The sequence below is a fragment of the Calypte anna genome, chromosome 9 (genome assembly GCF_003957555.1).
Source record: "Calypte anna isolate BGI_N300 chromosome 9, bCalAnn1_v1.p, whole genome shotgun sequence".
Taxonomy (NCBI): Eukaryota; Metazoa; Chordata; class Aves; order Apodiformes; family Trochilidae; genus Calypte; species Calypte anna.
Window position 1 is genome coordinate 3838095 of NC_044255.1, and position 17930 is coordinate 3856024.

Genomic DNA, 17930 nt, shown 5'->3' on the forward strand with positions numbered 1-17930 from the left:
GGCCAGCTGCAGGCAGGTTCATGGAGCTGGCAGCTCAGGGACCATTCCCCAGCAGGGAGCAAGTCAGGCAAAGAACTGTGCTGCCCAAAGTGCATTCCCTTGTTCCCCAGGGATAGTGCTCTCTATCAATTGATTTCTATCTCTGGTGGAGCTGACTGATGTATGTGGGATTTCCTGGCTTTGAGAGCTACCTACAAAAATTGCATATTGATTGGATCCTCCTAGGACAGGGAGTGGCATAACACCACTTCTTTTCCTGAAGTTCAGTAAGATTAGCACTACCATATCAAGCTAGCCTAGTAAATTATTTTCTGGCTACTTAAAAGACACTTTTGTGGTAGGTGGTGGGCAAGGAGATGATGGGGAGGTGAGCCAGGGATGATAAGATCAATATTACATCATTACATTAATATTGCATCATTGTTGACCACAGCAGCATCAATCCTAGGAGTTAGAGGTTTTAGCTCCTTGTAAGAAGCTGATGTAGGAACAGAGACGGTACCAATCCAGATGTCTTACAAATGCCCTGCAATTGCTTTTAGCTGTTTAAATGTCTCTCCTGGCATCCAGCAGGCACTAGGACCTGCCTGAAGCCTTCATGCCTGAGAGTGTTCCGAGAGGATAAATATAGCACAGCCCAGCTCAGCCCATGCACGTTGCTGGGGGAAGCAACCAGCACCCCGATCCTCCAGTGCCCAGCCGCACCGGGCTGTGCCGTGGCTCCAATGCCTCACGGAGGGCTCGGTGGGAGAGCTCTGCCCCAGGGCACTGCTACTGCTGTCGCTACGGCCTTGGCTGCCGATGCTCCAGCTCTGCAAGGTCACTCCCTCGCTGCTCATCAGCAGCGCCAGGGCAGCCTGTGACAAGGAGCTGCTCACACAGGAGGGAGTCACCTTCTGCATTAATGTCACCAGGCAGCAGCCTTTCCCCGAGCTCCAGAGGGTGCGGGGCATACGAGTTCCTGTGTTCGACGACCCGGCTGAAGACCTCTATCAGTATTTCGAGCAGTGCAGCGATGCCATCGAAGAGGCTGTTAAGAGCGGTGGGAAGTGCTTGGTTTATTGTAAGAATGGCCGCAGCCGCTCAGCTGCCATTTGCACTGCTTATCTGATGAGGCACCGAAAGCTCCCCCTCAAGGATGCCTTTGAGGTATTGTACTTACACCCGGAGTTATATTTAGACATCTTTTGGGTAAGAAATGCAATGCTTATAATGAGTAAGGATGATTTCTCCATAGAATTATTCAGGTGTTCTCGCCTGCTTATTCACAGTTATACAGCTACTCAGTATCTGAATTAAAATTCCACTCTTTTTTCAGCCCCATTCCGGACAAATGAGCTTTCTGTGTGAGGTTTCTCAGTCAGATAAATACAAATGGGCTTCAAGCACTGGTAGCAAATGGTTGTTTTGTAACATCTTCACTGTTGTTTGCTTAGTCACGATAAGTTACAGACAGAGGCATAAAGCAGATGAGCAAAAAGGAAATAAGTATGTGCAGATGTTGGTTTAGAGTTGCTTTGTATGACCTCCGTGACAGCTAAACACAGCAAAGAAACATCTGTTAGGAATTCCCCAATAGCTCAGGACTGGCCTGCTATGAGTTATGGCATCTCATCTTTATTAGGAAGCTTGTCCAATAGATAACAGCTTGTGCTCTATGCTCTTTCAGTCTTTACCAAAGTCTCTAATTTAGAGGGCTCTTTTGCTTAGAACTAGAAGAGGCATGCAGATCCACAACCAAGTTTCACTGTCTTAAAGATGAGTGAAAGGGACACTTCAAGGGACATCCACATGTCCAGCAAATTCACCAGCTGCTCTTCATGATTCCTTTAACATGGTCCACGTGCCAGGGGGTTTCAGCAAGCACGGTGAAGTCAGCTCACCAAAATACCTATTTATTATTTCATTGCAAAATGAAAACCAAAGTAAATCCACTCAAAATCTAAGAGGAAGAAAGCTGTTTTCATGATACCCTGATTGTACAATATGTCTCCTTTTTTTCTAGACTGTGAAGACTGCCAGGCCAGTAGTAGAACCCAATGCAGGATTTTGGTCTCAGCTGCAGAGATATGAAGAAGATTTGAAGATACCAAAGCAGCCTGATCTGCTGAGCAAAGGACTTAAAACCAGCAACGTGTGAAGATTTTTTAATGAGAGTTCAGTGGCTTGCTGCAGGTTGAAAACACTAATAATAATCACTTCATGTACACCTACACATAAAATGCCTTACTCCCCAAACTGAGTTGATGGTTCATCAAGTTCATTCAGAGTGTGACCACTGAAGGTGCCTGGGAAAGGGGCAGATAAGCAGGGAGAAAGAGCAGGAATGGGAAGTGGTTGGAAGGACTGTAAACAAACCAGTGAAAGGCATGGTATCTTCAGCATTTATTTTCCTCTGAATGGTACTGAATACAATGATGATGTATTGCATGAATGAATGAGGCTTTAAACTGAGAAACCATTCTCAGTTTTAATGGAACTTCCCAGCGAAGTCACCAGAAGGTCTGATGCCAGACCAAGGAAGCTCTGAATTCATCTCTCCCATACTGGATCATAATTCATGTTCATGAGCTGACAAAATCCTTTGGTGAAAAACCAACACTGGAACTTCTCAGTTGCTGCCTAAGCTCTGCATTTTCCTTACTTCCCACTAGAGCAAGACACCATCATGAAATTAGCTAAAAATCCAGAGAAGAGAATATACAGATGATGATAAGGAGTTCAGCTCCCACCATGCCAGTTAACTGCCTTTTCAGCTTTGAAAATTATTCTCCAAAAGGAGATTTTTAAGAGTAGTCAATAGTGGAAGAGATGACACTGGCATTCTAAAAGAAATCAGCACTCCTTTTAGCTCTCCTTCCTAAGCCTGGCAATGTCTGCCAATTCATCCCTTAAGGTGTCAGTTTTCATGTCAGCTCTACCTGTATGCAAGCAACATGACTAAACCATTTCTGCTAAGACTGCTTACAGGTTGCTCTGTGATATTAACTGCTGGGATATCAAGGAAGCTGCACCAAACTTCTAAATTGAACTACAATTTTGCTTATGATAAGATGTTAAAAGCAGAGAGGAACACCAAGGTGTTTTGTTGAATTGGATGAATACATTTGTAATTTAAAAGGGACAAGTTACAAAATTGTACAGTGAACCTGCAGTGTGAAACTCCATCCCACACTGCTCAAGCATCAACATAAATTAAAGTTACTTCATTGTCAAGTGTCTAAGTGCTCACACATGGCAAGCATGTGTTTCCAGCAGTGGAGTAGCTTAAGGCAGAAATTCTAATGGTGGAGCAATAATGAAGAATAAAGACACTGGGGAATTACATGAATTAGACAATTCAGATGCAGAAGTTCCCAAAGTTAAAGATTGCTCAAAGTTAGAATAGGGTTATTTTAAAAGCTGAAAACATAGATGTAAAAATAAAACAACGAAGGCTACAATCATCTTAGTTATCACAAGGCATTTTCACACCAGATGCTTTCTCCACTTCCATCTGTGTTTGATTCATTCTGTATAGTTTGTTTTTCATACCTGCATTACAAGAAACAAGGAACTGCAGATTCAGGTGAGTGGTTGCTAGGATTTTTTTTTTTAACTTTTCTAAATCTCCTATCATACATAATACGAGTTTCAGTCCAAGACTTCAAGACCACAGTATATAGACTTACTAACGACCAGGATACCCCTCATCAAAGAACTCGTTGCAGTCAGTCTGTGGAACAGTTTATTTGCTGTCAAAAGCTAAAGCTGCTAAACAGAAGTAGGAAGCTAAACATTAATGAATACCTATTTCCAGCTATGGGGCACACAACTTGCAGTCAGCTAAGGCGTATCAGTTCTCCATGTTTGAGTCAGCTGAAACAGATACAGTTGCTCTGGATTGTCAGGATACACTGCACTCCGTGGTTAAATTTTACCAGGCTTCTCAGCATGCAGGAAACCTTCATGCTGCAGGATTTGACATCACAGCATTTTTTACAGAAACTTATTTACATTTGAAAGCCATTCCTGGAAAGCAATTCCTATTTCTATGAAAACCATACCTCCTGGTACTGCTCCAAATTAAGATGAAAGATTACAACTTGGAACTGGAACTGTGGAAGTAGTTCACTTCTTTATTGGAGTTCATAACCTGCTGCTGGTACTAGTCATGCAAAAGGTCAATTTAGACATACTCCTTGTTGCTTATTGTCTCAGATTTTTTGGTGTAAATGAGCTGTTGTGGAGCTGCCTGGCCTGAAGAATATGCATATTTGGTGCTGTAAAATAAGAAAAAAAAAGATAGATAATAATGGGTATTACAAACTTGTCCACAGGTTTGGGTACTCTAGGGAAGTTACTTGTTTAAGTCTGTATCCAACCCACCAGGAGCACAAACTTCATAAAGGTGCAGAATTTAGATGCCCATAGTTTTTAGCTGCCTTGTAGTTAAGGGGAAAGGAGCTCTCTGACAGGCAGGACAGCCACCTCCCTCCTAACCAGAAACCCACTCTGGATTCCTAACTCACCTGTCCTCTTCCTTGAGGCATTTTAGCCAAGTCCTTAAAGCACAAGAGAACCTAGACCTGAGCACCTTTGTGCAAGCTGCAGTTTTTAATACAAGAACCAAGATGATGAGAAAGGAAGAGAAGTCTTTTCAGCCAACCCCTTCAGCTATTACTTGTTATGTTGAACTTCTATTTCACACACCAATTTTAACTGATTTTAGAGATATTTCAGGATATTTGGTACTTTGTATCACAATACAGTGAGCAATATCTGAAGTCCAATGTGGCTGATGAAATATTACCATAAAACTTATATGGCCTCAGATTAGTCAATGGAGAATCAGAGGAACATTTTCACTTTTATTGTGTTTTTTTAATAGCTTTCCTAAGAATAGTTACAGCAGAAGTGAGAATGATCCTTCCTACCATGTTACCATCCTCCCATGCTTAGCCAGTATAGCCTCCAATCTACTTGGGTTCTTTTGGGTAGACAAAAGTTCTGACAATTTTCCCTCTCCTTCAGAAAGGGAACTGCTGCATGTGTGAGTATTTTACAACTGAAAAAAAAAATCAGGCAAAGTTAAAAATACTGAGGCCAGAAATCTTTACTTTTCTGTCTGGTTGTAGAACATGACACTTCCATAAGGAAAAAGAAAAAATACTACATCCATCTAATGATCAAATTGATGTGCTTTGGGAAGAAAGTGCACTACTACACTTTCTGTAAACCAAATGGTGTTTGAATATTTTAATAGTAGTGACTACTGCAGAAAAAACCTGATTATAAGACTATTCTTTGATATATTTTGGCGATAGTTCACTCTTTCACTGCACATTTTCATGTAGATCTTAGAACCATCAGCATTACCCAGAATTACCAAATAATCTTTATAGGTGACCAATAACAGCAAAGTGTCAACAAATAAACTATCTAGAAGGTACAGGTATTCAGTACAGCATCCCCTGTCATCACAGTTCTGTGTACAATAGGTACAATATATGGCTACAGATTTATACCAGGAGGTGAGTGAGAGTGAACAGCATACAGAGAGAAAATGGAATATAATTGACAGCACTGACAAATCCAAGATTACCTGTAATGGTCTCTTTTCTTCCCTTTGCATGAACAGGTCAGAAAAATCCCACCAAGAATATAAAGAAGAGATCCACCCCAGCCTAAGTACAGAGCATCTCCTAGTTCATACCTGAAACAGGAAAGATTTTATGAAAAAAAAACAAAACAGGATTACAAAGCCATTATTTCAGACTGAGCCAAAAGGTGCACAAATCATTTAAACAAAGTTGCTGGGTGCTGGGCCACCTTGTCTAGATGGTGCTTTTGCCATGAAAGGTTGGATCAGATGATCCTAGAGGTCCCTTCCAACCTGGTATTCTAAGATACTCTGAAATTCTAGTCTGTGCATAGCTCAACTGCAAGGTTCTTCAACAGATAACACAGGAGAACAGATCCAGCTTTGCATCTGTTCACCCTCTTGTATGTTCTGCCAAATCAGTTACAGAACAGAAAGTACAAAGCAACATAAAGATAAGTAGCAATAAATATTTGCAGATGTTTAATAAATGACTGATCATAAATTATGACAGCATACTTTCTATGAGGCCCACGATCCTTATTTTGCCCTTGTATTGGCTCTGCCTCTGAAGCAGCTTTGTGAAACTGAATGATTAGGACCTTCCTGTCTGTGCCACAGGAAAAGGCCAGCCATAGGAATCAGTTTTCTATGGACACAAGGCTCAATCTCCTACAAGAAACTCTTTGATTAGGGCTACTTTTTAAACTCATGTATCCTAAAGAATATCCAGCACTCTCTGTGGTCATATATCTGGCATCCATTTAGGAACAGTTTTAGCAGAATAAGAACAGTTCCCTATTTCACAGTACAAAACTACACCCTTGAGTAAGCCCTCTAATCCTAACCAAGAAATTCACTGAAAACGAATCTAACCCAACATCTAGACACAGCTGAGCCTGGGGAAGTCCAGCAGGAGTTTCACAAACAGCAGAACAACTTCTTATATTCAGACAAAGACTACATTTACAGTATGGCTGTACCTCTGTGGTCAGAGGTACCTAAAGTCAGTGTAAAATAAGTGTCGTGGGCCATGTAGAAAGTATATTCAAACCAAGGATGTGTGGGGTTTTTCCACTTGTAAATACAAAATTATTATTTAAAAGTGCTGAAGTTTCTGACTCCAGAATTAATTGCTAAAAGGAAGGTTTCAGAGGTTTACACAGGTTTGCTGCTCTCTGTGTTCTCATCAGACACTGGAGGCACAAGCAGAGATAGAATCAATCACAGAATAATTTGGGTTGCAAGGGACCTCTAAAGGTCATCTATGTAGGTCTGCAGTAAGCAGGGACATCCCCAACTAGATATAAGAGGTGCTTTCTCAACACAGAACAAAGTGGTGATAATTGTTTCAAAAAAAAAAGGACTGGAAATTGCTGGAGGAATAAACTAAGGAATAAACAGCAAGTGTTATCCCAGGGCATGCAATTGTGTCTGCTCACTAATCACCTATACACTGGAATGCTATAGACATCATAGCACTGGAAAGTATACAGGAAGGATCTGCAAGAGGTCATCTTCACAGTTATATGTGAAATTTCTCCAAGAATGGTTAACTTGACTGATTTGCTGAAGTCGGGCCAAATAAATGCAATTTGAGAAACCAGATTTGCCAGTCTCTTAAGACTAAAGCTCAATAGTAGCCTACTATTTAAACATGACAGAGTCCAAGGAGCAGAAACTTCCTCAAGATCATGTCTGGCCTTAACTATTAAAGTTTAATTCACTAAGAATTGATCAGTGAATCAATAGCCTTAATACATGAAGTTTAGACATTAAAAAAAAACAAACCCTTTAGCTACTGAATGCAAACAACTTGGTAACTGATTAACATCCATTGATGTTGAAGCCCCAAAGCTACACCAGATAACTATAAAACTTGCTAACTCTCCCACTAACTGAAATTCCTTATCAAGAGTTGTTTCATCCCTCTAACATATTTATTACCCTTCATATAATTCTCCCCAGGGGATATAAAACAAAAAGTATTCACAAGTGCAATTTCTTTGAAAGTGCTTGTTTGAAAACACAAGGAAAACTGACAAACAACCAAAGCAATTACTTAAAGTACTTTGATTCATAACAAAGCCTTTCACCTCTGACTTCTCTGAACTGATACTCAGAAAGATTACAAAGCACTTCAGACATGATCCTATCAACTGAGGATTTAGTTTACTGATCTAATAATTATATATATACTCTGCAGAGGTACTAGCAAATTGGAAATGTCCACCCTTCTCCAAACCAGCTATCTTATGTTTCAGAGACAATATTCTCTGTTCCACTCTCCTTTCATTTCACTCTCTGAAGGAGAGACCTGGCCACCCCCACCCTTGTTCCTCATTGTTAAATCTATTCATCTAGATAAGGTGCCAGAAGTGGGAATTCAGTTCTGAAGACTGTTGCTTTTCTATCAGACAAGAATAAGGGCTTTTATATCTCAAAACCTGTTTGAGCAAAACTGTATGACAGTCCTACAAACTTTGCCTCATTTTAATTCATAAGGCAAACAAAGGTTGAGCTGTTAATATACAGTGGAAAATGTTGGGTTTTAGTTCTTTAAGACAAGCAGCACACTTCAGTGACGTTTCTCAGCTATCTGCAGGTCACTAGTGTGCAGTTCAAGGTGGTTTCTGAATCATTTTTCACTTCCTTGTAAAGCTGAGGCATTGTATTCTAGCTATACCTAGTATTTTTTACCTCTTTTGATCTGAATGCCAAAGAAAATTAAGACTTTTACCTTGTCTTCTTCACAGCATTGAAATATACACTAAATTCTCCCAAGAAAACATAACCACGTTACAGAAACTTCTCAGATGTGGATATTCCCCCCACATTCAATAAACCTTCCAGAACAGACCACTCCTCCCTCTCTACCAACAGCAAACATCTCTGCTGTGGCAAGTTTCCCAGAAGTCAGATTTTTCCTCCCGTAGGACTGAATAACAGGATCTATCTAGGTTCTCAAACTCTGGTTAGTTTAAGTGTAACACATGATGGAATTTGGTATGACACATCCATGAACTTACTTGGTTCCAGGATACAGCTGGTCAAAAAACTGAGCAGTTACCATGGCAGCATACCAAGAAACAGCCACCATAGAGCAGAGACCTACCAGAAAAAGTTTAAAAAAGAACACAGAATGACTTAATGAATGACTTAATGGCTGTAACAGCTTTAAATGAAGAACAAGTGCTTTTTTATTTAGTCTATCTGTGAAAGCAATATAGAGTATTGATAGTATTCTCATTTCAGCCTTGATATTACCTCCTAAAATAAAGAGAAATCCTCCTGTGACAGCAAACTTCGCTTTTGAATCTTCACTGCTTAACCCAAAACTTGTGCATTTCAATCCAAGCACTGAGAGTACTGTGGCTAGGAATCCCAAAAGGATGGAAGTAATCATCAAGGCACGGCATGCCTGAACATGAGCTGTGACAGAAAACAAGAAAACAAATCAGGATCTATGTGGAAATTAAACAAATCTTGTGCTGAAAAAAAACCCCAACAACCCAACTATTAGTGGAAGTGACACAATTAACAGAAGCAGTAATGAAGGAATCTTGTACAACTTTGTCATTTGGTTCAGAGAAGCATCCAAAACCTAGAGTGTTCAGCCTTCAAGTCAATCAGATTTCAGAGCTGAACTGCACTTACACTTTGTGAGCTCAGTAAACATTTTTGGGACACTTCTGAACCCCCAGCCCCAGACAAGGCTCTTGCAGTAGAGAGGAATCAGAAAAATGTGCCAGATTTGCCACTTCCAGTGAGAGATGGGAAAGAAACTTCCCTGGGTGAGCAGTGTACTTCAGACTTTGAGTTGGGGTAACAAATGGGAGACAAGTGAATCCAGGAGCTGCAGTTCTCCCCAAGAAGTACTCCCACAGAGAGGTTACAGCTGGTGTGACTCATGAGGGAATTTTGTATGCTGATGATTCTGCATCACTTAGCATCCCAGTCTTCACCCTTACGTACTGGTTTAATGAAAACCAGAAGCAGATTAGTAACCAGCCTAAGATGGAAGGTCAGTTGGGCTCCTTTAAAATGGCACTCTGGATTTGGCAGGTTCCAGGTCAAATGACACTTTGACACCTTTTCTATGAGATAAACATGCCACATGTCACTAACCCAGCAGGTCTTGGCTGCTACCAACACATCAAAGGGGCCTGAACTGGGCCACATATGGACAGCCACACTGTTGGTGCTAAGCATTCAAGCTCCCTGATAACCTCCATGGCCTGTATGGTAACCTGCTCTGTAGCTCTCCAGTGGAATGAGCCTGTAACTCTTGAGACAAAAAAAAAAAAATCAGACACATGAACATCAGGTGAAGGGATAGAATCACACACAGACCCAGCAGGGTACTGGCCCTGCAAGCTTGTGAGTTACCAAAGGCAGTAATAAGCAGTCATGAGATAAATACAAAGGAGTCATTAAAGAGTGACACTGTTCAAGGAATTAACATTTTGTTAAGCATCCATTTTAAAATCTTCTGGGGGAAAAAAAGAAAAAGGAAAAAGAAAAAAAAAGAGAGAGTAATAGAAGTGTAAACACCCCTAAAAGTACCAGTTTAAGGGTTTTGCTTGCCAAAGATACAGTTAGGAAGTATCTCCAACACTGCTGTCTAGTTTGGGATCTTATATCCTGGGAGCAGGTATTACGCACAGCAGGGATCCAACAATTTAGACATCAGACCTTTGGGACCCCAGAAGCATTAGATGGGACTTCCCAGATCTTTCCAGGATACAAAAACAAACCCTCAGGCTAACAGCTTGCAAGCCAACAGCTGCATCATTTTAACAGAAGGGATTTCATACCATGTCCTCTTTGTGCCACAATCTGAAAACCTTGGCAGCTTTAACTGAGGTGCTTACTTGACAGTCTAGAAAGCCTGCCTCTCTGATGTCTTCACCTTAAAAAATGAGCTTACTGAACAAGCCACAAAGTCAGTTAATTTGACTAATCAATAGTGATTTTAAGAAATTATCCTAAAATCTCATCATTGGAAGAAACATCTATAGAAACATAAGAAGGGGAAAAAAGGTTTAAAAGCACTTGGCAGATAATTGTTTATATCAAATGTTTGATATAATTGTGAGGAGACAGATAGTACTACCTACACATGGTAGGCAGTCATGGTTTCAATGTTATCCAGTACTGCTTTAAAAAAGATCCTCAGGTCAAACATGGTGATTTGGGCTAATGGGTTGCTAAATTTAAAAGCTTTCCACCTGTATAAAAGAACCAAGTCTGATATTTCCCATGCAGAAGCAAAAGCCAAAGGCATACTGCATAGCTCAGCTGCCAATAAGGAAACCTTTATGGAAAATCTTTAATGGTCCTTCTGTAACACACTTCTGGTTTTCTTCCTTTTCACCTCCCCCAATCCCTGACATATTCTCCTGCAGGACCTGCAGTGAAGCCATGAAAATCTGTGGCCATGAAAAACTGCCATTGGCTCATACCTGAAAGTGCTACAGGCATTTCTAGAAGGTCCCACTATTTGCTCAGTCTTTGTTGCTACCAACCACACTTTCTTCCTCATTTCTGTTTTCCCAACTGTCCTTTCAACTTCTTCCACAATTCAGTGTCTTTTACTTTTGTCAGTTCTCCTTTCTAAAACCTTTTTTCTCTACAGTTCTATTATCTGCATTTCCCTTTCTCTTCCCCTTTTCTGTGCCAACACCCCTCAAACATACTGCCATCTTCTCAGCAGAGTAACTGATCTCCTCTTCAATGAATCAACTTTAATTTTCACAACTTTTGTTTTCAGAGCCTGCCCTCATTTGCTTTCTGTCTGGCCACATTTTCCCTCCCTACTGACTCCATGCTGTTATCTGCAGTTCTCCAGGAGCCTTGCTGTTGCTCTCCTGCCTTTCTGCTTTTCACATCCACTCTATGCTCTTTTTTTTTTTCTCACACCCAGATTTCTTTAAAACCTGCTTTTTTTTTTCTCAACAGCTGCAAGATGCTGACCTGCTATGGCCCATTGCCCAAACCTGCAAACATAGGAGCTCTCTGACACTCAGAGGCAACAGCTCATGTAAATACATCAGTGAAAAGCTGCTGCCCAGAGTCAGTGGTACTAAGTTATGGACCAAACACATGCTCACACAAGCACTCTGCAGAGGATAATGTCCTCTGGACATGACCCTGCTATTGCTGACTCTGATAAGTTTATACAGGCTTATGTTCTTTGTAATACACTAAAGCATTTTAAAAACAATTTCTACGTAACACTGACAGATGAAAAAAACCAGATTATTCCCCAAATCCTGGATGTAGTTAGACAATTTCAGATAACTCCTACAAATGTGTCAGAGCTGGTCAATACCAGTTTATTTCAGACTGAGAAAGTTAATTCAATACTCATTCCTACTAATCCTGTATTACATATTCAGCAGACTAGGAGTACCCTCCTTCCTATTTAGTTGAGCCACTATTAACTAAGCAGGGAGATATTTTTATTCTGGGATAAGCATCTAAATACTGGATTATTTGAGATGAATAAAAACTAGCTTTACCATCTAGAAATATGCTTACTATCCACAGAATATCACCTTAGTTGAGCATTTGAGGACAATCTGTAATCCTCCTGAAGACTGAGTACAGAAGGCAGCAGATCTAAATTTCCTGATATTTACAACCACATTCAACAAGACATTACCTAACAAGTCCTGACAAGTATATTAATTTATAACATAAACTCAATGTATAACATATACTCATAACTGGTACAACATACACTCATTGTATTTCTTGCATTAGCTACAAATTCTAGTCTCAATAGACAAAAACCTCCACAGCTTCTTAGCTACAAATAGCATTTTCAACCTATTATATGAGAAAACTCCAGTTACAGTGCAGTGGCTATCACGCAGAGCAGAAGGTTTATACAAGAATTCCAAATAAACATGGAGCTATCATCGGATATGTTTAAAACAGTCTCCTACTAATTCCTCTCACAAGATGCTAGCAAAGAGATTACATCATATTTAAAACACCTATTAAAATAAAGGCTAGATCAAGTGACTGCCTTATTTTATAGCCTTTCCTAACATGCTTTGACACATTCTGCTACTTAAGAGATTTTTATTACTTCAACCCACAAAGTTATTCTCGGTCAGTCATTTTCAGGGACTACCAGATTACCAAAACAAAAAAGCCTTATTACTCCTTTTTCCCTACCCATTTTTAAGCAATACAAAGAAGAATGCACAAAGGCACACATACCAGGCAGTGAAAGCATAGAGTCAAAAACTCTGCAGTTTGTTACTCCAGTGCTGTCCTCTGCGCAGCTCTTCCACAGGTTTTCATACAATGTAGATGTTGTGATCACACTGCCAGCTATAGTGGAGACTTTCCAGTAATTATGTGGCAAAGTAGCTCCAATAATTGCCCACCCACCCAAGCACAAAATAATACCAATAATTTCCAATGCAGCAGACATGCTTGGGAGTAGTAACAGTTCAGTATCCCTATAATTAGATTACAATCAAGTGAAGCCTTGCAGAAGCCTCCTTGCTGTTTTATCTCTGGGTTTCACTCCAAAATGAGACTACCTTTGCTCTTTGCTCAGCCACAGAGATAAGGCTTACAGTGCATGACAATAAGAAGTGGGAGCAGTTCATTATAAAGATATGAACATTTAAAAAAAAAAATTACAGTATTAATTCTTTTTCTAATGACAAGTGACAAAATGAGCCTATCCTGAGCCTCAGCCTAGAAAGTCCAGTCAGTACTCCCACAAAACATTTTGCAAGAGATGATATTCACCAATAGTTTACTTCTGTCTCTCCTCTTAAATAAACTAGGGTTTAAACATGATTAAAATTGTTTGTAACTTTATTATTGATCTCAGAAAGCATAAAAAAGCTTGAGAACAAAGAACTTTATTCTGTTGCTAGAAAATCTAGCACATTTTGGGGGAATTATGGTCACAAGCAATCCATAGCAGCTGTAGTGCCAGCTTCTTTCAGGAAGGTGCAGGGAGTGGCTGAGTAATTTCCATTAATATTTTGCAGTCCATTGATCTACAGTTGAACACACTCAGTCTTAAAAACAATCCCAACTACACTGGAATACAATGGTCATGATGTATGTTTAACAAAACTAAATATAAGAGAATAAATGAGCCAGTATGACAGACCTGTCTCAAAAGGAATAAAATGATGAAGGAAAACAGCTATATTAAAAATAATCCATTTAGGGTGATTGCATCTGTTTGCCTGAATATCTTACTATTAAAAAAAATCTAATTTGGACAAAGTAGATGTTAAACTTGGTAGACTTGCTTCTGCTCTTGACTAGACTCAATTCACATCACCTGCTAATACAAGCACTTCATATAATATATATGTTATTTACAATATAAACACCACTAACAAGCACCTTAAAGTGCTCGTGTATCCAAATGGGGTTAACCATCTCCTCAGTGATAACCTGTGCTTATCTCCAGGAAATGGAGTCAGAGTTTCTTCATAAAATAATCCTGCTGTGACGCAAGACAGTAACAGATCCAGGGCAGTAACAGAAACATGACCAGAAGGATTAGCCATTGAAAGGGTCAAAAAATGCCCATAAGAGAGAGCTGTTTTTTTTTTTCAAAATTAACTGTTGATGCTGTAGGTTGGCAGGCTCAGCTACAAAAGGATACTACAGTGCCTTCTGACATTTTTAGGAGCCAAGAGGATCCTTGCCACTGATTTAAGTAAGAAGAGATTTGGCAGCACAGCCAGCACGATCCTGAGCACCTCTGTACTTACAGCCTCTCAAAGAAACAAGATGGTATGTGGTAAGAATTGATTTTCTTGGGTGACTTTTACAAGATTCCCTCCTGATATGTCACTGCAATTTGAAAGTGATGGCATAGTAAAATTAACACACTGTATCAGTATACCAGAGTACCTGCATCCCATTAAAAGCATTTTGGAGTGTTTCAAATTAATTTATCCACACAGAGTTGCTACTCTGGTGACCTCAGCTGACAGCATTTTCAAAGTTGAGTTTAGCTGGGGACTTGAATTAAGTGTCTCCAGATTTTTTACTGCTGACAAGGATAAAAAAGAAGTCAAATAATTTTTAACATAATCTCTCTTCTTAATTTAGAAATCTATATCAATAAGCAGGCATAAAGCACACATATAAACAGAAAAGATATAACTGCAGACCTGGAATGCATGAGTTTTTCCTACATGGCACAAGGCATTTTAACCATTCCCTTAAAGAAATCACTCCTCAGTGGTGTTGAAGAGCATTGGGCTACTCTTCACTACATTTCAAGTTTGGTAAGGGATGAACATAAGAGCAAATGTTGTCTGCATGAGGCTCTGCATCAGCAGAGAAAAAGAGACAGTGTTGATAGCTTCACATCAACACCATCTGTGACATGGGAGTTTTCCTTCAGACTTGCTCTGACCCACTTGGGCAAACTGAACACACATCAACAGCTGGAAGCCAGGAGGTTCATTCCTGGAGCACATTTTCCTGCTTTCCTTCATTCATGAGGAAATAAATTTCTGCACTCCAAGACCACTCCACAATGCAAACAAGTGCACTAAATGGGAATAAACCTGCCCCCTAAGCCAAGAATTTTCAGTCCCTACAAAGACCATTCTACTTGCCAATAAATGACCCTGCTGGTGTGGTCTGTCTCAGAAAGCACAAACCCATCAGTCACACAGATGTATTTTCAGGTGGCCACATGTGAGAAATTCCAGAACAAATACACATATTTAGCACAAACTATCATACAAGTTCTAGAATATCTGCAAAGCCCTGTCTCACACCAAAAGCACAAACAAGCACCAGCACTCGTTGACCTATGATCTGCTTGTAGTTAAGAATTAGGCAAGGTAAACAGATACTATTCAATAACAGTGAAAAAAACATTGATTGTATTTCACCCATACCTCTACACCACCACAACAGAGATGGCAATAAAGCTACAGCAGCCACTGAGCTGATTTGTAGGGTGAAGCACAGGGATTTCACTGGTGTCCTTTAACTTGTCTACAAGTACTGCAGGACAAACTGTCCATAACAGACCCTCTGAGACAATCACAGTATATTCTGTCTAACCCCACTAACCTGCCAATATTTCTTATTCCAGAAATAAGGAATAAAGGTCCACCTCTGGATTTTATACACATATGGCATGTGCACTTACTGTCTGAACTTAACATGTAGAGAAACTTCTTGCACTGGATTAATCCAAGATCAGTCACTGCACAGTCCATCCAAAGACCTTCAGAAATCCAGTCTGCAGAAACTAACACTGTCGTGGTTCCTGAAACTTTCCATCTGCTAGAGATGGTTGCAACAAGTGAAATGCTGAATCCTGCTAAAGCCAGCAGCAATCCACAGATCTGTAGAGAAGATGACACCATTCTTCTGGCAGAAGTTGTTTTCAACAAAGCCTCCCAAATTATTTGATACTAGAAACCTGTTGAAACAGTTTATGGAGTTATCTTCAGCCAAACCCAACCTCTACAGAAATATGAAAGAGATCCCTACCTACAAAAGAATTCATCACACCCAGAATTGTAAGAATGGAATACAAATCTCATTAAATCATTAGAATATTTAAATATTCCATGACATCTGAGTATTACTTTTAGCACTGTTGATGTTTACCACATAAATTCCAAAAATGCCAACAGAGCAAGACCAAAGGACCCAACTGAGGAATTCCCTAATTTGACTTTACCATGTTTCATCCATTCTTTACTTATTTGCTAACTCAAAATAGTTTTAAAATGAAAACTACCAAAGTACTCATCTCCCAACTATGATGCCTATTGATACAAATTTAAAAGAAAATAAATTTTGATACTTACTTTAAAATGTCTCCAACCCGTTTCATCTACCCTCCTGCTAGACACTAGTGCCAGCACTTCGTGAGTATCAGCTTGATCAAACAAGTGAAAGTTTCATACACTTTAGGACCTTTCCCCCCATTCTAAAAATCAAGGGCCAAGGGCAAAAGCCCTCTGCAAGTGTTGCACAAAGGCTCAGGCATGCCTCTTTGCTACAGAAAAGTTTCAGTTAAGTGGATGACTCAAGAAAATTTCAACAAAATCATTAATGTTAGTACCAAAAATGCCCATATTAATACCAAACATGCTCCTACCTAGCAGCCACTGGCATATAATATGCTTTGTAAGTGCCACTGAGCTGTCTGTGCATTATCAGGCTCCAAAGTCATACAGAAAAATATTATTACAACTTTCACAATGACTGTTGTACTTGAAACTTGTGTTGCACTTCTCACAGTGACACTTTTTTTTTTGACACTCTTTTTGCCTATGTCCATATAAGACAGGCAAACAGTTGAAGACAGGATTTGTTTTAGGATGTAGCTCATGCAGTGAAGGAATGTGCAAGTTTACTGCATTTGGAAAAAAAAAACGACTAACTCAAGCCTCCTCCCATAGTCATTAATTTTAAATAGTGCAACATTCAGAATGTGTTTGCATAAAGAAAGAATGATTAAGATTATTTCATTCTTAAAAATTTATACATTCCACTATAAAAGTTTACTCTTGCACTGAGGTTGGAGTAGCACTTGTCTCTCAACCGATCGTGTAACCTCTTCAAAATACACATAACTGTCAACAGAGAATATCTGAAATAAATGATAAATTTAAATTGAGCAAAAAATTCAAGCAGAATTCACACCACATAGGCAGGTCAACAATCCAGCCCAGTGTTTCTATCCAAGATTCAGATGTGCTGCAGCTGTAATGTGAGGCAGGAGGACCAGCCCTACCCTCAGCTCCTCAGCCCTACAAAGCAGCCTAGTTGGCCCAAAATGTGTACAAGTGCCTTTTGGAAAGGAAGTTCTGCAGTTATTCCTAGAGTTGTATGGGCACTTCAGCACTCTGAAAAATACAGTAAGAGCTCCTTGACTATTTTCAGTACCTGATTTTTTCCCCCACCTTGCAAAAATACAGCTGAAGAGCACATCTCAACCATGCCAGGAGGAAGGGTGTCTTTAGGTTTGGAGGTCTGCATGATCCGTTGGAAAACAGGTGATTTACAAAAATGCTGCCTCAGCTCTTTCAAAGGGAATTATAAGCTGAAGATCAGCATAGCTGATGGTTTGAGTGGGAAAATAAGATAATACAAAAATACCTGAGAAGTGTCAAAATGACTCAGTGATGAGGCTGGGGAGAGGCATAGGCTGTGATGTGGTGTGCAGGGCCCTCAGCCCAGGTGTGCAAGTGCTGCTTGAACATCTGCACTGCAGAGCTGGAGAACATCTGAGAGTGCCAAAGCTGCACAGAGAGACAGAGAGAGAGAGAGAGAGAGAGACAGAGAGAGAGAGAGACAGAGACAGAGACAGAGA

General features: G+C 40.0%; 2 protein-coding genes across 4 annotated transcripts; one reads left to right on the forward strand and one right to left on the reverse strand.

The window, feature by feature from the left end:
* The first annotated feature begins 637 nt into the window (after positions 1-637).
* Positions 638-2224, forward strand: LOC103531225 (dual specificity phosphatase 28). Its single transcript, XM_008496853.2, has 2 exons — positions 638-1149; positions 2006-2224. The coding sequence occupies exons 1-2, from the start codon at positions 802-804 to the stop codon at positions 2138-2140; spliced, it is 483 nt and encodes a 160-aa protein (XP_008495075.1). The 5' UTR covers positions 638-801; the 3' UTR covers positions 2141-2224.
* A 142-nt stretch (positions 2225-2366) lies between these two features.
* LOC103537742 (claudin-15) lies at positions 2367-17930 on the reverse strand. Of its 3 annotated transcripts, none has more exons than XM_030456200.1 (6): positions 17717-17930; positions 15750-16025; positions 8849-9013; positions 8611-8692; positions 5585-5695; positions 2367-4262 (listed from the first exon to the last, which is right to left on the reverse strand). In XM_030456200.1, the coding sequence occupies exons 2-6, from the start codon at positions 15967-15969 to the stop codon at positions 4169-4171; spliced, it is 672 nt and encodes a 223-aa protein (XP_030312060.1). In that variant the 5' UTR covers positions 15970-16025; positions 17717-17930; the 3' UTR covers positions 2367-4168. The 3 variants fall into 3 exon arrangements, with proteins under 3 accessions (XP_030312060.1, XP_030312059.1, XP_030312061.1); XM_030456199.1 differs by lacking the exon at positions 17717-17930 and adding an exon at positions 16420-16494; XM_030456201.1 differs by lacking the exons at positions 15750-16025; positions 17717-17930 and adding an exon at positions 12815-13084.